This window comes from Ixodes scapularis, unplaced genomic scaffold (genome assembly GCF_016920785.2).
Source record: "Ixodes scapularis isolate PalLabHiFi unplaced genomic scaffold, ASM1692078v2 PGA_scaffold2__306_contigs__length_199485367, whole genome shotgun sequence".
NCBI classification, from domain to species: domain Eukaryota; kingdom Metazoa; phylum Arthropoda; class Arachnida; order Ixodida; family Ixodidae; genus Ixodes; species Ixodes scapularis.
In genome coordinates, this window is record NW_024609857.1 from 15582604 (window position 1) to 15603526 (window position 20923).

Genomic DNA, 20923 nt, shown 5'->3' on the forward strand with positions numbered 1-20923 from the left:
ACGTCATCGAGTAAGCTCGAGTAAGTTTTGGAACGCCACGGTACGAAACTTTTACTCCGGAGTCGGATCGAGTAAATTTTGGAACACAGCCAGGGTGAACGGGGTATAGGGAGTATTCACTGGCGGCCGTATCCGAGAGAGAGAGAGAGAAGTGTTGAAAGGAAAGGAAGCCTGGAACTTATTAACCACACCGTCGATTGGGGGCAAGCCAGTTCCAGGTTGGGGATGGGGAAAGAGGGGATCAAAAGGAAAGATTAGAAAGGTGAAGAGAAGAGAGAGAAGGCATCTTGGATGAAGTCACAGTTACTTGATTAGGTTTGTCCACTACTCTATATCTATTCACAGCACTGTCAGCACTTTTACAAGCGGTCCAGTAGGCAGGTATCTTCCAGGAATACAAGAAGAGAAGAGAATGTTCTTTCGGCATCACGAACGGAGCCGGGGGGGAAAAGAATGTCTTGCGTAGTAGAGCGGGCAACTCCCGCGATCTGCAGTTTGTCGAAGAAGATTTTTCTCTCGTCTGCGTAATTGGGACAGGCCCAAAAGAGATGGTCCACATCCTCAAGAGTGTCACAAGTAGAGCAGTTTGGGCTCATCGTTGCGTCAATTCGGTGGATGGCAGATGCAGTATAGGCACAGCCTGTGCGAAGCCGGTGTAGTACGGAGGCGCTTGCACGTGGTAGCTTCGTAGGGACGCGTGGGGGTGGTCTCCCGTCAGCGACCCGTGGGTCCGGATGATTCTGGATTATCGCTTGGTGAATTAGCAGCTTGGCTTCATGAATCCTCGGCACCGCAATAATGGGAGTACCAAGCTGGTGTGCTGCAGCGGCAAGAAGGTCGGCCGTCTCATTACCCAAAATGCCTACATGTTAGGGCAACCATTGGAATGATATTTCCCAGCCCTTCGCTTGGAGGTTTCTTGCAAGGTGTGCAATGTATCGGGCATATTGAGGGGCATCATCAAGATTACCGAGATGTTGTAGCGCTATTTTTGAGTCGGTCAGGAGCAAAGCTTTCCTGCAGTAAGGAAGTTTCTCCAGGGCGTCAAGTCCAAGTCTAAGGGCCACCAGTTCAGCGGTTGTTGATGTGGCGTGGAAGCTGAGCTTTCTGGCATGAGACACATTCAGGTCAGGTATATAAACCGCTGCGGTAGATGACTTGCTGCTACGAAGAACTGAGCCGTCGGTGTATATTCGCATCCATCCTTGGTACAGTGTCTCAATATGATCCTCTGTAGTTGTCCGGGCAACGACCTGTGCTGTGTTGCGTTTGCTTTTGAGCATTGGAACAGTCTCATTTATGTTCAGTGGAGGGGCATATGGTGGCGGTGCCGGGTAGTCGGTGTCCGGATCACCAATAAAGGCCATAAACTCCGTTGCCAGAGAACCAAGGCAAGAAAGGGGGCGTTGGCGAAGGCGATTCAGAAGAGGAGCAGTTGAGCGACAGACAGTTTGCCTCGCTATGTGTCGGAGTGTTAGTTCTCTACCGTGATTTTCCACTAGGTTTACCCTCGCTTCCACTAGTGTTGGAACGTTTGGTGAATATCTGGGTAATCCAAGGCACAGACGAACTGCCACTCTCTGAAAAGTCTCTACTGCTGAACTCTGGGTATTGCCGAGGTTCACCAGTGGCAGTGCGTATAGCAACCTTGAAGGAATAAGACCTCTGTAGAGATGCATCATCATTGTCTGTACGGTCCCCCATCTGCTGCCAATGGTCATGCGGATAGCGTTGAGGTGTCGGCGACATCTGATAATGGTTGTGTTGACTGCTGGTCGCCAAGAGACTCGATCATCCAGGAGGAAGCCTAGATAGGAGTATGTTCGAACCCTTGTCACGTTTGTCCCATTGATCGTGTAAGTTCGGTTGATGGAAGACCTGGCCGTAGGGTGGTATTGAAGAGCGGCTGTTTTAGAGGCCGATAACGTAAGACCAAGCCTAGATATCACGTCAACTATAGCGTCGAGGCCGAGCTGGAGTGTTCGCTGCATGTTACTGTATGAGCTAGTTGGGGCAGTAGCCCAGAGAGCAACATCGTCGGCGTAAATTGCGATGTTTATGACTGGAGAGGGGTTGTTCAAGGGCTGCAGAGCCTCCAGCAGAGCTGCCATTGCTGCATTAAACAAAAATGGGCTAATGACGCTGCCCTGAGGAACACCCTGGGCTACTTGCCGTTGTGAACTGCGCACACCTTCTAAGCGAACGCACATTGTACGCCCTGTCAGGAATGCACGAACGAATGCGAGTGCTCGGCCGGTAACACCAAGCCTGATTAGCTGAGCTAGAATGGTTTCGTGTGGGATAGAGTCAAAGGCCTTTTTGATATCAAGGAATATTGCCGAGGTTGCTTGGCGAGTTGCCTTTGACTGTTCCATGTCTGACACTAGGTCACCAATCGCGTCTGTTGTGCACCGCCGTTTTCGGAAGCCTGATAATTGATGAGGTAGAGCGCCAGATGTCTCAAGCTGCCAGTCAAGGCGTCTTAGGACCATCCGCTCCAGAACCTTGCCGAGACAGCAGGTGAGGGAGATAGGCCTGTAGGAGCTGATGTCACCGGTTGGCTTCCCTGGTTTATGAACGGGAACTACTTCAGATGTGAGCCATGCGCGTGGCAGAACTGCCGAGCGCCAGATGTCATTGAGATTTTCCAAAAGGCCCGGAAGGGCCGTTGCATCTAAATTGCGCAAGGCCTGAAAGGTGATCCCATCTGGCCCTGGAGCGGTGCGTTTGCGAGCAGAGCGGCGAAGAGCATGTTGGAGTTCCTTCAGCGTAAAGTCCACGTCGTTCGCGGTCAATGTTGTTGGTAAAGTGATAGTAGTGGTGCTATGCGCGGTATAGCCTTGGGGTGAGACAGGGACAGAGGTGAATTCATCGGCAAGGAATTCTACTGCTTGAGCCACAGTGATGTTCTGGGCGATGACAAGACCAAGAACGGGTGACCGTGGAACAGCGTGCCCGGCAAGGGCACGGGCCATGCGCCACGCTTGTTTTCCTCCACCAGGGGAGTGAAGCGACTCGCAACGCTGCCGCCATTGTCTCCTTTGTAATCGTTTGGTGTGCTTCCGGAATGCTCTGTCTATCTTTCGATATCGCTGAATGTCCTCTTGCTTTGATGTTTTAAGTGCTCGACGCTGTGCCTGGCGTCGCGAGGCACGTAACTTGAGGTACTTTAGGTCAGGGTTTGGCCGATATATGGGAATGATCACGGTTCTGGTCGCTTTGGATAACGCATTGGAGATGGCTGTGGTGTAATCCAAATTGCCTAGAGACATTATTTCGGCAAACAACACGCGGTAAGCATCCCAGTTAGTCACTTTGCAAGTCTTGTGAGTGGTGGGGCCTCCTTCTAGAGAAGTAATTTTGATTGGTAGGTGGTCACTGCCCCAGCTATCAGGTTCCGCTGACCACAAGGCTCGTACTGGGGACGTAGTGAAGCTAAGGTCTAGTGCACTTCCCTCCACGCCAGGTCGTACGAAGGTGGCCACTCCGTCGTTCAAGCATTGAAGACCAAGGGCAGTTGCGGCATCCTCAAGCAGTCGCCCGCGAGGTGTTGTTTTCTTATCTCCCCAGGTCTCGTTGTGGGCGTTAAAATCCCCAAGAAACAGGGTGGCTGGTGCGCATCGTGAGAGAATTGTACGCAATGAGGAGGGGTCCCACTGAACGTTAGGTCTAATGTAGACTGAGATGACAGTGACGTCTGAGTTCCCTTTTTTGATTGTGACAGCGACATATTCGGCGATGTTGTCGCACAAGTCCGACAGGTCCACTTGTAGTTGAGGTAGATCTCGGTGTACGTACAAGGATGCCTTTGGAGGATCTGTTGATGTGAGAGTCGTCCGAGGCGTACTATTGTAGATAACATAGGGCGACAGACGAATCGATTGTGGTTGGCAGTTTGTCTCCTGGAGGGCTAGTACTTCAATTCGGTGCCTTTGTAAATATTGCCGTAAGTCGTCTATCCGATTTCGTAGTCCATTAACATTCCACTGAAGAATCTGAGGTATTAAACAGCGTCTTGCGCAGCGAGGAAGATGATTTTGCGTCGATTGCAGTCCGGCCTTATTAAGGCGAGACTACCTAGACCAGGAGCTGGCAAGTGGCAGGAGCATGTCGATTACTGTAACCAGTGCCTGAGCGAATGGAAAATTTAGAGACGTGAGAAAGGTACGTAGCTGTATGGCTAACGTACAAATCGCACTGCCGAAGCTTTGAGGCTTAGGTGTTGCATTAGGTATTGGTTTAGGATCACCAGGTGGCTCACTGTGCTTTCGGGTTGGCCGGGTCAGACCTCTTGAAGGGCCTTTTTTGGCGGTAGCTGCTGAAGCACTAGAGGGCTGAGTGCTTGGTCCAGACTGTACTGGGGGAGCTGCTGAGGCGTCTGGAGCAGTTTTGCCTGTCAAGTTTTCCAAAGGAGGGAAGTTATCCTCACTCTGGAGTGGAATGCATGATTGCTTATCTTCTTTTGAGCCTTGTGATCGTTTTCGAGGTGTCCAGTGTCTTCCAGTTCCACACGCCTCTTGGTCGTTTTCGATAGCAGATTTAGCGGAAGTGTAGTTCACATTTTTCGAGCTTTTGTAGTTGTTGATTTGTCTTTCTACTTTGTAGATGGCACAGACTTTTGATGTCGCATCATGGCGCTTCTTACAGTTGGCACATTTAGGCTGCTCCGCTGCACACTCATTTACTCCGTGGTCGCCGCCACAACGACTGCAGCGCTGCGCCTTAAGACAGGTGCTTGCAATGTGGCCGAAGCGATTGCACTTCGGACACTGCCTTGGCTTTTCAAAGTAGGGAAGAACTTTGTAACGTGTATGCCCGGCAGTGACATATTCAGGTGAGGATTTTGTTGCGAAGACCAGTTTGACAATTTCTGACTTTCCAAGTCTTCTCACCTGGATTACTGAAGCTTTTTCTCGCATGGCTGCCAAGAGATCAGCGTCCTCGATGTCTGCAGATACTCCTCGAATAATACCCACAGATGCCGATGGTGGAGGAGGTTCGTAAGTTTGAACTTGAACTGTTCCCAGGTTCTTCAGTTGCAGGAGTGCTTTTGTGGATTCTACATTTCTAGCATCGATGGCCAGAAGATTCAATCGGTAGTTGGGCCGAATCTGGATGACACCGTCTGGGGCCAGACTGTCCAGCTTTTGTTTTAGTACCAGAGGGTTCATGTTGGTGATGATCGTGGTTGGGTCGTTAGGCTTAACAATGACTGTGAGATTATAACCCGGCTGAGTTATGATTGTGTCCTCACTTGACTTTGAGCCGTGACGTCTCTTCTTCGACGTTTGGGTTTGCCACCCAGCTTCGTCCTCGAAGTCATCCATGACGCTATCATGAGAGTCTTCAGGCTTGTGATGCGGTTCGGCAGATCCAGATTCATCCTGGTTAGGCTGTGGTGGATTCGGGAGGCTCATATTACGTGGCCCCCGTTGGGCGGAGTCGTAGCTCCTAATTGGGTGTGGACAGGAGACGTCTTCCTGAAAAACCAGGGAAATATTCGGTCAATAAACCAGGAAATAACCATAAAATAACGTAGTCTTCCTAGAGCGACAAATTCGATCGTCCTGGCTGGAGCGTCGTCGTCGTCGTTCTCCCGGCCGTATCCGTGTGCGCTGCTGCTGAGCGTGTGCTGACGGCGAGCTTCCGCAGTCCTTTTGGAGCGTGCATTTAGCACCATCAAGGTTGCCGTTCTTAGCAGGCTATTAATGTGAGCTCGTTCTGAGCATGCGCTCTAAACAGTACCCACAACTATGGCGTCCAGTGAATACCTCCTATAGCTGGGTGCCATTTTCTGGGGCGGCAATGCGACTGAGACTTCCTCGGGCCCTGTTGGAGTGTGAGACGTAGCAGACGGAACGCGAGGAAAACAAAATAATGCACCGAGAAACTGAGGGAGAGGAGGAGACACGAGAGAGCTCTGGTTGGAATGATTTGTGGGTAGACCTAAAGCTAGATCTGCCTTTGTCTCTACTGCACTCGTCGAACGCGTTTGATTGCGAAAGCCAAACGCAGGACGCCGGCGTTCCGCATTCTGAGGCATTCCACGAGTGCAGTGGAATGCAGCTTTAGGTCTACCCCCTAATCGTTTCAATCAAAGCTCGGCGTTCTGACGTTCCCACGCGCACTCGTCTCCTATGGAGACGAAAGCGCGCGGAGCCTCTTATGGAGCGCCAGCTACAGAAAGTTGTCTTACGCCTAGTTCAGATAGTTGCGTTTGACTGCGTTGCCGCTCTGAGAAACCTGGACATCCCTGCTGCTTATATCGCGTGCCAAGCTGATTCCTTGAATTGGATTCCACGTTTCACGCGAAGCACACATGTGCCGGTGACTGACTCGCTTTCGGTTCTCGACGCAACGCACTCAAACGCAAGTGTCTGAACCGGCCTTTATGGGTGAGCGTCAGCGTTTGGCTGTCAGTCGGATTATCGACTTGTTGGGTGACGGAAATGCTTAGGTGCCAGCCGTGTACCACATTCTCTGTTAAAACACGGTGCTCCATCGCGCGATGTTGCGAGATATGCGACGCGTCAGCCGAGATGTGCTGCGGGGGCTACAGCTTCGACGAACCGCCACGTCCGTGCATCGCACTTAACGCCCGAAACGGTCGGAAACTTTTCTTGGCGTCTCGCTTGTCTTTGGGCTTGTTTTAGAAGGCCCGACTATCGATCGCAATCTGAAACAATGCTTACCACACCGAGGTTCGCCCCCCACCGCCGCCACCTGCTGAGCTCGGCAACTCGAAATATTCAAATAGCGCCCGCTTCGTCCGGGGTCCTGTTTGTGAGGCCCTTTTCGGCCTAACTGCATTATTATGCGGCTCACGAATCGCAGCCTAAAAGAATAATAGAAAAAAAAACGGAAAAAGGAAACCTGCGAACTTTGCGAGAAGACGGTTTCGTGCGCGACGTTTGAGTGCGTTGCTTGCTGGTTGCTTCTACGTAGCATATGCCTCGTTTCTAGTTCGTTATTTTCTTTTTCTCACTTTGAATTGCCACCATGATGCAGGGAGCCTCCAAAATTTTGTCTTGATGACAAAAAGCGCCACCAGGAAAGGAGAAGATTCTCGGGATCTCACCGAGCGGGAAATTGAGAATACTCTTCGCGAAACAGGAAAACTAAAAAAGGAAGAGAAAAAAAAGTAAAGAAAAGCAAGTAGTTGGGAAAATGTTGTTGTGCCGCTTGAGCGCCTTCTGCGACAATGTCCCCATGTGGGTTTATTTTCAGCAATATATCGCAGTCCTTGCGTATACAGGAAGGAGAGGAGGAAAAAAAAAGGGGGGGGGGGGGTTGAGAGGGCATCACCGGGTTGCTCGACGTACCCCCGAGTGGTTTCTTATGCTAGTCAGGGTGCTTTGTTGACGATATGACGTTGTAGCAGGGCATTGTGCGCTACTGTTACCACTTAACTTTGATGGCGTATTCTTCTGCTTGCTTGCACCATGCGCACACGGCATCGGTGACCTTTCTTCGTGGCTTACGGAAAAGGATATCAAAGACTCAATTTCAGACCCCAGTATATAACTTGAAAGGACGACAATCGTCGTCCCGCGTGCTAGAGCTGCTAAACCGTCGCGAAATCACGATTTTGCACAACGTTAAGATATTTGTGAATCCTCCGATTCACTCTCACAAGAGGTCAAGATATTCAACAAAAAGAGCATCCGGTTTTTTTTGTGTGTTTTTTTTTTTGTAATTATAAATAAGAATATTTTGGTTGACCGTTCTTTAACATAACCTATCAAAGAAAATAAATTTCAAGGTAAAACGGTACTTAATTAGAAAAAATTATTCGTAACTTCTGCACCCAACGGCTGACTTCACTTAGAGTTCATATACTATATTTGATCTTATAAGCTGTGCAACGTGTAAGAATATGAAAGGTTCTGTATCGCAGTTTGAATTACGCACCAGGAGTTTTAAATTTAATTGTCTTAATATAGCCGCATTGCGTGCACTAACGTTTGGCTTCAGTTTCGAGTGATTGTTAATGAAGAGCTTTAGCTGATCGTGCTTTCGTAGAACTACAACCACACTACAAAAGTAACTCGCCCAGATTTTTTAGTTATAGTGAAAACCACAGGAAAGTTGTAGTAATATGCCTACGAAAACGGGCTGCTACATATTCGGCAACAACTTTCGGTGGCAGTGCAGTGAAAAGTCAAAGGTGCGGGAGAGCGCGCTTAAGCTCCAAATAAAGTTGGGCACGTGCACTTCTCTCTTCGAAGATACCACAAAGTTGTCCTTGCTCATAAAACCCCCTACGCTTGGAAACCATAATCCGTGACAGTAGACCTATTGCTAAATTACCCAAGCATCAAGGAGAATGCAGGGATTGGTGTTCCACGCGCCACACGCGCACGCCTTCCACGTCAAAAATATTCGAAGCAAATAACCAAAATAAAGCGTTGACGAACGTGCGTGCAAGATGCGATTTGTTTTAGGCATTTGCTTTAGAATTTTACTACTGCTGAGGCCAGCTCGCGCGGCGCGTGGAACACCAATCCCTGCATCCTCCTTGCTGGTTGCATAATTTAGCAATAGGTCTATGAATCAAAGTTCATTCATGACTCTAATGGCGTGCATTCGACGCGGTTCCTCTCTTTCACATTTTCGCCGCCAGCAGGAGAGAGTGTTTGCTGCGCTCATTGACAGGCACGAGCTACCAGTTTAAGTCATGCCTTCGCCGCTGGGAGGCGTCACCTCTTCTGGCGTCGCAAATAGGTGCCTCTTAGCTTGCGCCGCTCAGTGTCGACCAACAAGCAAGATGCACGGGAATTCTTTATTTAAAAAAAAAAAAATGCAGCGAAGCATTTTTTTGTTTAAGTTTTTATTGGAACATTATTTTAAAAATCCAGGCCGAAGATAATTCTTGACCAGCATGCCTGGGTGACAGAAGGGTGACTATGGATAGTAAAGATACAAATAAGAATACATTGCGAACAATACAATATGAACAGAACAATAAAGCAGGAAGTGAAATAATGTTATCTGGTACGACGTTGAAAGCTGTTGTTCCTACACCCATCGCTGGTAAGAATATGAAATATGGCACTGGCTTGAAACACAGACTTTACTTTCCGTGGTTCGTGCACGGTTTTAACTGTAATTGTTCATCTAAGACTTCTAAGTGATAGGTAGATGATTTTTCAGGGCGAGTTCATTTCAGTTATTCGGTACTCGGGTAGAGTATACGTTTGACGACGCCAACGTCTTCACAGAAGAAATATTAGAGGGAGGGGGAGAGACATTTTCAAGTTAGATGTGATTGATATTTTGTGGGAGCAACTCGAGATAACAATTCCACTGTAAACTTAACTTGAGTCTCTCTCGTTAGTGCGGTGTAAAAGAGCCACACTAGGGGCTATACATCTGTGACAATGTGTCGTCATACAAATGTTTGAGTCTTTTTGCGGTGAAAGAGACACTGTGCAGCTGAGACTTTGCTTGCGCGTCAAACTATCTCCGGGCGGCCGGGTCAACATTACTCGCAAGTCACTCACCGTTGCGTGCCAAACATATTTCGCATTTCAGAACGTTAAACCCTCGACATTTCATGCAATGCCTGTAACGTTTTTTCGTCCCCATGCACCATGGTACGAGTGACTTATAAAATGCGTACTGCTTCGTATTGTAGTTCACGAAATTGCGTGATGGAATTATGGCTTTGCTATAAGTTAGAACCAGCCTCCCGCAGCTCAAGATCACGCTGTCGTAACTTTCGAACCACGAGCTAAGTGCATGCAAGGAGAGGCAACGAGGAGCAAACAAACTTTACGTGCAACTAAAGTGCGGCATTTTAAGAGACACATATTTCAGGAAACTTATTCCATTTTTTTTCTACCTCAGATGCCTGTTCATTTATTGTCAACTTATTGTCTTTTATTCGTGTTTCTACAATGCACTTTCAAGTCGAACTTGAAATGCAAAATTGAAAAATCCCGCGAAGATACACACTTGACGCTTCAAACGTTAGAATTGACAGGAGTAAAGAGAGGCCGATGTGCGCATAGCTTTTGTAATGCGTTGAATAATGCACTCGGAGACCTTTGACCAATCATAAAATCTGCCAGCATTAATATATCTGCAGCAACCAAGAAGAAAAGCGATCTTAATTGCCTATTGATACTATTTATAATGTATATTAGCGCCTGATGTTTCTTCCCTTTTCTACCCCCCCCCCCCCCCCCCCACACACACACAACACCTTCTACGTTCATTGTCAAACGCTTGGTTTTTTTGTTTGTTTTTTTGTTACTGCGGTATCCGAGTTGTCCGAGAGGCACTGTTACCAGCACGAAATAATAGTGTCAACCCCCCTTACAAAAAGTATTAATGGGTTTCAATTGACTATTTATTGTATTCTCAACTGAATCATATTGTTAATTTTTGTAAAGGTCATGTTCTAGCGTGTTTCTTTTTCTTTTCTTTTTTACTATTTATTGAAGTATTTATTTTGTTGACACTGTTTGCCTGTTAAAACGTGACACAGTGTTCATTATTTCTCCTATTAATTTACTTAATCTTTTTTGGCTGGCGGACGATTAAGAGTCTGCTCAATAAAGAGTGTGTTTGAGTATGACGGCATTATTTTCTCCATCGTGTGTACGTACTCATTTCTTTTCTTTTTTAAACCTGTGCTCTTTTCGCCTAGTGTAAACTTCGCTCGTTTTGCCAGCTTTCACTTTGTGTCCAAAAAAATGATATATAAAATATATATATATATATTGAACGATCTGTGTCACTATAACTCTAACCATGCCAGTACAGCTACATTCTTATACGCCAACTCACCTTTTCCAAAGAATTCGCCTCTCGACACGCTGCACGAATTGTACTTTCATCTCAGTACACCGTATTGTAGGTCCGCGGTTGCAAATATTTCATACACCCGGGAAAAGAGTTAACAATTCCACATTAAACGTAAACCCTTCTCGTTTGAGGGGTCCTTACACAACTCCTGAAAATTGCAGAATCTGAACTACTCTTTTGTACGAGAAGCATGAGTCCTCGAATAGACCTATTGCTTAACAACCTCACAACATCATAGCTTAGAAAATGAGCTGATAAGTTTGACAAAACACTGTAAGGGTGGAGCAGTTAACTCTTTGGCTAACTGTACCTTCTAGATGCCATTTTTTTTCTATGCGGAGATAAGATTTTGTGATTTTGCATGTTATATAACACTGCACCAGAAGCAGGGTAGAGCCAAAAAAAGACCTCGTCCTCGTCTCACATCCCTCAGAGAAAGGGCATGCTGGTCGTACAAAGGAGAGACCGTATCTTCTTCTTTTCTTTTTTTATTTTCTTCTCGCGTACATATATAAATAGCAGAGTCTGCGTAATCGATCGCGCTACTGAAATAACCTCGTCGGCACTAGCGGCGACTCCTATTTACTGCGGGTCCCCGTCGCATTGATATCGGCTCTATCCCGAAAAAGAAAGAAACACGCGCCGCAATGGCAGCACTCCGGTCCGCAGGCACGCAGCATCCGCGTCCGCCCCCAGCGATTGGTCGACCCGCAGAAAGAAGCAATTGAAGTATACGCCGAGCACCGGGCACTGCGGCAGCGCTCTCTCCTCCCGAACAATCAGTTACAGCTGTTGCCACACGTCGAGCCTTTCTGCTTAATCCGGGAAAGAGACCGCCTACGGCAGGCTGCCCCCTTCAGATGTCGAAAACTTTCTGGGTGGCCGTACGGTAGCTGCGGCTTGGCCGAATCGGGTGGAGCCATGGTCTTGTTCGAGACAGCATCGCTCAAAGAATTGACAAGGTCAGCGCACCGGCGCCTAAAAAACACGGATAATATTGTTGCATGGATTCCAATTACATAATAGAGGACGGTCATTATACTTAACACTGTATGTCACGAATTGTATACTTCGCCATCAAGGACACAAGTGCGATGGTGTAGCTCTCTCCCCACCCCTTCTCTATTTGCATTCGTATAAAATTAAATTAATTTGTCGATGCTTTATCATTAAAATACACTTATTAGTTGATGTTGAATATTAATCTCGAGTCATACTTCAGAGCCAATAAAACCTTATAACTGTTCGTTCGTCGAAAGGTTCCTCTGCCCTTGAGAGGCGATACTGGGTCAACGATTCAGAGGAGCAATTTATCCACTGAACTAAAGCTGCTATCCTAGGGCCTTTAACGTTGAACCGCACAGTTGTCATTCAATAACTTCACGCCAGTACGCTTCTCATTCATATTAAAATTATAAGAAGCCGAGATTAAACTCAAAATTCCTAAGCTCTGCAGTGCGGGTTATTCTCAGTGTTCTCTGAACTACAATAAGATGAGCTGGTGGGCCCTAGTTGGTTGTCCATCATAAATAAAATAGCGCAAAACAACACGGAAGAAAGGACGAGGTAGACAAGAAAGGCGCTAAACTGGCAACTGGCATTTAATACATTCTATAAAGAAGGAGAAGAAAGAAGTTACTAATGTTGTCGCTTAAAAGAAAGAAAAATACACCCTCAAAGTTGTTATACGTAAAAAAAAAAATATATATAAAATGCATGAAAAAGCAGAGTTACTGGTTATATCTTTGAGTGGCAAAAACAGTAAAAAAAAGGAGAGAAACGTGAAATTATAGGAGGCAATAATTTTGAAACAAAAATGAGGAAATTGCCGAGGTACAGGATCGCAAATCGAAGATGATAAAAAGAACTGAACTAGCGTGCGCTAACAGAGTGAACCACCGGCCCTTTTCTCTCTAGTCCACAATAAAAATAAAAAAAATAAAAAACTTGGCAGACTCTTAAGCTTCGCCTTTAAGAGCGGAACGCGATAGCGTTATCGAGCCCTGTTCGCAAAGCCTTTTCATTAAACCCTCGCTCGTTCCCAGGCCGTGCAAGCGTGTGTGCGTGGTCAGTCGGTAGCTCAACGTGTCAAGTGACGTCATATGACGTCAAGTGTTTTCATTGAAATTTTCTCGCCAAATTTGCGGGAACATTGTCCGCAAAATTTGGCGGAAAAAGTTTTCGCTAAATTTGGCAGGAATATTTTCTGCTAATTTTGGCGGAAAATTTTCCCGCTATATTTGACGGGAAAATGTCCTGCTAAATTTGGCGGGGAACGTTTTCGCTAAATATGGCAGAAAAATTTAGCCAATCCATAAGGTCATATGTCACAGCCGCGTGTGACGTCACACATGGCTGCGCGCGTTGCATTATAGGATTTTTCGGTCTCACCGACGCCGACGCCGGACTTTTTGCGACACGAGCACCTAAACGCTATCGTGTTAAAACATACTTTGGGCCGAGCAAACTTATTTGGTCTACATTGCCGCGTTTTGTTTCCTTTTTCGTTAAAATGATAATTAGTCTAATGATTATAATGTAATCAAATGCAAAGGTGCAAGTGATTTTGCTCCTTTGTCCAGCTCGCTTGCACCTTCGCATTTAATTGCATTATAATCATAACCTTAAATTGCAAGCTTCACCCTTGTTGGTGTTCGACCGGTGGCGGCTGATAAAACCCGTTCGTTCTATTGACGTCTAACCCCTGGTTAGCTCAGTTGGTAGAGCGATCCACTTGTAATGGTAAGGTCCCGGGTTCGATACCCTGACCAGGCATATTTTTTCGGTCGCGCACCAGTCACCTAGCTGTGTTTGGAGATTTGTGTTTGTCCTTAGTCCCTCTTGTTCCCCTTCTCCAGGGATTATTTTCGTCGTAGTTTAATGAGTAGTTCTATAGACACTCTTCCTACATGTTTCATTTCGAATAGGGAGCCATTTGTAATTGCGTTCCCCCTCAACCTTTTCCCTCCGAAGCACATTTCTCAGCAACCTTTACATACTTCAGTTCAGAAAGAACTTCTGCTTCAACATTTGGAATATTTATTATTTTTAATATCACATTCAATCTTTATTATCTTTATAATCTTTGTACGAACTGCAAAGGGGACAGAGACCTTCGTCAGGCATTTTCTGCCTTTAGTCTCTGTTCCCCTTTCGGTTGATCCGAAAGAAATAAAGACTTCAATCAATCAATCAATTATTGAGCTCCCAGTGCTTCACCACTATACTGCATCGCCAGATGCCCGTGGCAAATGACTCGCTTTATTTTCACATTCAGAAACAAGCCTGTGAACGGGCCTAGGTTAAGTTCTTTTTAGTGCTCATGCTCGTGCATTCCAGATAAACAATGTCCGATCTTTCCCCCTAGTGATTGTTAGGAAGGTTGTTTTCCCCAACCTGGATGAACCACCTTGAGTTGCCGTCGAGGATCGGGGGATCGTGGATGAAGCTAGTTGCTGGAGAGCTGGATGCGTCGGTGGTGATGCAGAGGCGACCGACAACTCGTTGGTTTAACGAGATCAACAAAACTTTACTTCGATAAAAAAAAAAAGAGAATCAAATAGTTACATAAAAGACAAGTGCGAACAGGTTCCGCGCTGTAATAAACAGCCGCGCACGGCTTACAGACTGCAGGGGACGCCATGGCGTCAGATGGTCCTACCGCGCACGGTAAGGATGGTGACTACCTTGTAGCCGCGAAGACCAAGACGCTGCCGCGAACGACAGGTAACGCGGCGCACTGCGGGAGCTGAACGTTAGTGGGGTCGCCCACGAGCTCGTTCCAAAACTCCCAGATTTCCCTGTCCGGCCAGGGTCTAAAACAGCGTGCTCGAACCCGTCCAGGCCAATCAGGGTTCGATTCTGGTCCCATTGGCTAGAAGAATCAAACTACAGCGCCTACACACAACGCACTTTCGATCAATCGGGTGAGAGTTCATTGCTCCAAGAGTGAACCATAAGCCAAGTCTTGGTTCTCAGAACCCGAGGATAAAATACCACTTATGGCTTTCCTATGTGCCACAGAAGATGCACATTCCCGAACCACGGTGAGAAACACCGAGACATGTCGGCTGGGGCTCGTCTATGCCACCGCGAAAAACCGTTGGCAACGAAGTAAAAAAAAAAAAAAAAGACAGGCCGGGCACATGCAGAATATATGAGGAGCGCCTGGTCCCCGGGCGTCACGGAAGAGTTCCGAGACACGACTCCGAGAGCTCTGAAGCACTTTGTCTTCCAGCAAACGACCTGGCGACCGGTGACGTGTTAATGTCTCGGCCGTGGGTTCCCCGGTGTCGTGTCCGTGTGGTGATGACAACTACAGCCCGAATACATGAGTTTAATATGACCCAGAAGAGCCTCAGTGCCTAGCTTGCGCCATCGGTAGCTCGCAGTTCCAGAGTGCGCGCTCAGGGATCGCGCGCACAGGGCAATGCCGATCTTCGTCCTTTATGCGCGAGTGGCGCCGCGCTGGACATCACACTCCTTCCCCCTCTAGATGCCGTCGCCATATTTTTGAGGAGGTCGCCTTTGACGTTGAGGTCTAGCGGAACTGTTTGATGGAACCAAGTCGGCATTGGGCTGCACTTCTGCTTGAGCCTCTGGGGCACATTGCTGTTCTGCTGGTGACGGTTCCCCAGTCGTCGGAATGGTCCACTGCGCTGGTAAACCTTGTGGGCCATTACTGGTCTTCGCTGTCGAAGATGCTTCTGTGACAAAATGTCTCGGGTGGTCTGTTACCGGGTTCCTTATGTGATCTTCGTGTCGTCGTACTGTGCCTTGGTCTGTTCTGATGATCCAAGAACGAGATCCAAGTCTTCTTATGATTGTTCCTTGGATCCACGACGGTTTGCCTGTAAAGTTCTTAACGAACACCTCTCGGTTAACAGAAAGATTTCTGGGAGACTTGGTTGTTCCTGGTGTATCCTCATCTCTTCCCCTTGCTTGCGGTTGGAGGCGAGTGATCGCCGTTGACAACTCGCGACCCAACATCAGCATGGCTGGAGTCTGTCTCGTCGCGCAACTGATGGTGGTGTGTTGCTTAAAAAGAAACCGAGCGATTCGGCACGATAAGCACCCCGTCTTATCCTTCGACACCGCTTGTTTGGTCTCGTAAACCATCCTTTCAGCTTGTCCGTTGGTCGCCGGATGGTACGGTGCACTCGTGACGTGTCGAATACCGTTATTCTTAAAGAACTGTTCGGTTTCGGCTGATACCAGTGACGTACCGTTGTCGCTGACGATCTTGCGTGGTACTCCGAATGTTGCGAATACATTACGGAGTTCCTGGATGAGTGAGCTGGAAGTGATGGTGTTCATTTGACGAACTTCCAGCCATTTGCTGAAGGCGTCAACTATTATCAGCAACATCTTGCCTTCAACGGGTCCGGCGAAGTCGATATGTAATGTATCCCATGGCGTCGTCGGTCGTTGCCATTCCGGAGAAGGTGCTTTGGGCGGTGCCCGTTGATGCTGTTGGCAATTGCTGCACGTTCTTGCCTTGGCTTCGATGTCTCTGTCTACACCAGGCCACCAAACGTAACCTCGTGCAGCTGCCTTCATGGCCACCATGCCTCGATGACCTGCGTGGAGTAGCTCGAGGACGTGAGCTCTGGCTGCACTGGGAATGACTACCCTCGTGCCTCGCGTCAAGCAACCGTTAAGTGTCGACAGTTCAGTGGCGATAATTTTGTACAGCCCGCACTCGTCCTTGCTCAACTCTCCCAGATTGCCGTGATGTATGGCCTTGTAGACGAGTGCCAAAGTTTTGTCTTGCGCTGTGAGCGCTGCAATGCGTTCTGGGCAAAGTTGAGGAATAGGCGAGCCGGCCAACATCAGTACATCTCCAGGTTGGCAGGGCTCGTCGACACAAGCAGGTAGCGGTAGCCTGCTCAGAGCGTCTGCGTTTTGATGTAATCGTCCCCGTCTGTACTTCAACTCGTAGTCGTATGCACCTAGTTTGATGCACCATCGTGTCATACGCGGGGATAGCACTTGAGGTATTGTTTTCGAGCCTCCAAGTATTCCCAGAAGTGGTTGGTGGTCCGTGTAGATGGTTACCTGTCGTCCAGCGATGTATTCATGGAAGTGACATACTGCATAGACAATGGCCAACCCTTCTTTATCCAGCTGGGAATAGTTTTTCTCTGCTGCTCCTAGCGTCCTCGACGCAAAAGCAATCGGAGCCTCACGTCCCAAGGCGTCTCTCTGAGCAAGCACTGCTCCTACGCCGTAAGGGGACGCGTCGCAGGAAAGAAGCAGGGGCTTGTTTTCGTCATAGTGGGCAAGGACCGTGGATTCCTTGACTAGTTGCTTGAGCTTTCGGAACGCTTCCTTGTGACTGTCCTTCCAGAGCCAAGGAACATTTTTCTGGAGAAGCTTGTACAGGTCTGTTGCGACTGTAGCTCTGTTCTTGAGGAAGCGGTCATAAAATGCCAACAACCCCAGAAAGGCTTGCAGCTCAGGTTTCCCGGTTGGCTCTGGAGCGTCTAGAATCGCTTGCACTTTGTCAGCGGTTGTGTGAACCCCTGAAGCATCAATTTTGTGTCCCAGGAAGGTAGCTTCGCTGACTGCAAACTTGCATTTTTCTTTTTTTAGTCTCAGACCGGTGCTGTCTAATCTGGACAGTACTTGTTCCAAACGCTCAGCATGTTCTTTCTTGCTCGCTCCACTGATGATGATGTCATCTAAATAGACACTTATTCCGTCTATGCCGGCGAGTGTTGTTTCCATCATTCGCTGGAAGATCGCTGGTGCTGCTGAAATTCCGAACGGAAGTCGTGTCACTCGGTACAATCCTTTCATCGTATTGATTGTAAGTACAGCTGCCGTCTCTTCAGTTACCTTTAGTTGCTGGTATGCTTGGCACAAATCTAGCGTGGAGAAAGTAGTTCCGCCTCTGAGGTTCGAGAGCACTTCTCCTGTTGTTGGTAGCGGATAACTGGCCTTTTTCGATGCGGCGTTTACCGTACTCCTGTAGTCGCCACAGAGTCGGATAGCTCCGCTCTTCTTGCGAACGAGTACAAGCGGCGTAGCCCACTCAGAGTGTTGAACTGGCTCAATTATCCCTTGGTTCTGCAGCTGTTGAAGCTCGTCTGTCACCGCTGATCGTAGCGCGAGAGGAACAGGGCGAGCCTTGCAAAACTTTGGCGGGGCTCCTTCCTCCAGCTCCAAGTGCACTGGAGGTCCCGTGTATCCAGCGATGTCGTCTTGGAATACCTTGGAATGTCGTTGTAGCACTGCCTCCACCTCCGGTGGCGTGGTCTGCTGCTGCATCTGATTGATTCCTTGAACTCGGATGTTGAGCGCGTCGAACCAATCTCTACCCAAAAGGCTGCAGCCGGCCCCTTTCATTACCAGAAGCGGCAGTAGGTAATCCTTGGACTTGAAGCGTACTCGAACTTGAAGCGATCCCAGAAGTTTCAGGCCTTCGCCACTCCAAGTGTAGAGCTCCAAGTCGTTCTTCGTGAGCTTTGGTGGGTTCTTGGGCCAGGTTGAGCGAAATGTGTCTTCGCTTATCAACGAACAAGCGGCTCCAGAATCGACCTCGAACTGAAGTGGTTTACCTTCAATCCGAAGGGAAACATAAAATTTCGGGAAGCACCTTCGCGTGGTCAGCTGGTTCAGCTCATGACATGTACATCTAGAAGAACACGCTGGCTGGCTCACCACTTCAGTCGCTGCTTCAACGTTGTAGTTAGCTTTCTTGTAGCCTGTTTTACCTTGTTGTTTTTTCTTTGCAATGCATGCCTTTTCAATGTGTCCTTCCTTTTTGCAGTAGTGACACTCGGTAGTCTTGAATCGGCAGGCCTGTGGGTCGTGTTGACCTGTGCAACGATAACACGGACGTCCCTTGTATGAAGCGGACTTGTTGCATGCATCCGTTGTCTTGTTGACCTGAAGATCCCCCTTGTTTTTTATACTCTGTTGTTGTTTCGAGGCACTCTCAGCACGGACGGCGATGTCTAAGGCGCTTGCGAACGTTAAGTTCTTTTCTGCGAACAGACGTTGTTGCAGAAGTTCGTCACGGATGCCGCAGACAAACCTGTCGCGCAGCATCACGTCCAGTGGTAGTTTAGTGTCCCATTGTGGAGTTGCCGGTTGTGCAGCCGTAGCCACTGCATCGGGTGCTGCTTGTGACGCCGGTTGCTGCGACGCCGGTTGCCGTGCCGTTGTCGATGCCACAAGCGTAGTTGCGGAAGCTAAGATGCCGAAATTGCAGTCTCCAGCCAGCATTTTGAGTGCCGCAACGTAGCTGTTTATGGACTCGTCCGGTAGTTGGTCTCGCCTCTGGAAGTTGTACCGGCTATAGAGCTCCGAAGGTTTTGGATCGAAGTGCGCGCCGAGGATCGTCACGAGTTCTTCGAACTCGACATCCCCGGGTCCTCTGGGTGCTACCAACGCTCGTACGATGTCATATGTTTCTGGACCGCACAGCGTAAGTAGGACAGCTCGCTTCCTGTCCACGGCGCTGATGTTATTCGCCACGAAGTAGAATCCGAGGCGCTCAATCCAGGATGCCCATGACTTGCCTGAGAAGGCTTCCATTTTGCCTGACTTAGACATGGCTCGAGGTCTGAGGTTCCAGGCGTCGTAGGTCCTTGATTACTCGTCGCCAGTGTCGTGTCCGTGTGGTGATGACAACTACAGCCCGAATACTTATGAGTTTAATATGACCCAGAAGAGCCTCAGTGCCTAGCTTGCGCCATCGGTAGCTCGCAGTTCCAGAGTGCGCGCTCAGGGATCGCGCGCACAGGGCAATGCCGATCTTCGTCCTTTATGCGCGAGTGGCGCCGCGCTGGACATCACACTCGGCAAACCTTTACGTCTGGCCCCGGGTTTCAGATTCAAGGGGTAGACGTACGCGGCACTGAGACACCAGCCTCTCGTGGACGAGTTAAGTGCCTTCACCTGGGTTCGAACACCAGGGTTCCGCATGAAATGCAACGAAGAGGGCGACATGCCCGCGGCCATTTCCCTGATACCGGGAAAAGCTCATAAACAAGCAGAATTCCGACTCGTAACGGCACAGGACCACCTGAAACCCGACACTCGTCTCCAAAAGCGCCTCCCCCTTCCCGACCGAAGCGCCGAGAGGCGGATAAAGAAAACAGAGCAAGAAATGACGTCCTGTCGGTCAAAAAAAAAAAACATATAATAAAAAAGCGACCACCTCTACACCCCTTTTTCTAAAAAACGAAAAGAAAAAATTACGGACAACGATTTAATAGGGAGTTTTCGTAGACCGCGTTGCCCCCTCCGCTAAGCGTTCCGCAACGAAGAAGTTGCTACTGCGCCGGCGCGCCGATAGCCTTGACTGTGGAGTTCCCGCTATCGTAGCGGATTGCGGAGGGCCTTGCGGGACGGCGAAAACGATCTACGAAAACTCCCTAATAACTTTCAAAACGCGGGAGCGCCGCCAGATTGTAGCGATGCTTCCCCTTCATATCGTTTATGTTGCGGGGAAGTAGATTCAACGAATACGTAGAGGAGTACTTCAGCACCGTTCATTATGCGCTTTTGTAAGTGCTCTCTTGGAATCATTCCTGAGTTACAGCAGGGAATCGAAAACAAGACAAAACGTGAAGTTGGGCTAGTTGGTAGATCGAATTAAGAATAAGAACCTCAAAGACAGGGACAGAGAACAAGCTAGACGACACCGAACGCCTATGGACCAATATGAATCTTCGGACTCACCGCGCATGTCTCTGTCCCTGTCTTTGAGGCGCTTATTCTTCTTTCGAAGAAAAAAACATTTCTTCTAACTACCACCTTCCCCTCCCTCATTCCTACACGTGACCTCGAGTCAAGGTTGTGGATGAAAATGAGCCTATCATGACGCTTGCTTCTCCACCCCCTCTCTCTCTCCCTCTCTTCGTACACCATGCCGGTTTTCAACTTTGGGGAGGGGAAAGAAGATTAAAGTCAGCGACAGGCTAAGAGCTTAGGCATAGCATTCTCTCTACTCAAAAAGCCTGTCAGTTCGACGACGGAGCCATAGGGTGCCCGGTCGCAGATTCGGAGCGCGAGGATCTGGTAGCACAGAGCATCAAAGAGCCATTTCACGGAGAACCTGAACGTCAGCGCACAGATTTTGCAGCGGCGAGGACCCGAA

At 48.5% G+C, this 20923-nt stretch overlaps 1 protein-coding gene across 1 annotated transcript; it reads right to left on the reverse strand.

Moving 5' to 3' along the window:
* Positions 1-3831: 3831 nt before the first annotated feature.
* Positions 3832-5327, reverse strand: LOC115323529. Its single transcript, XM_040211048.3, has one exon. The coding sequence runs from the start codon at positions 5325-5327 to the stop codon at positions 4074-4076; it is 1254 nt and encodes a 417-aa protein (XP_040066982.1). The 3' UTR covers positions 3832-4073.
* Positions 5328-20923: the final 15596 nt, after the last annotated feature.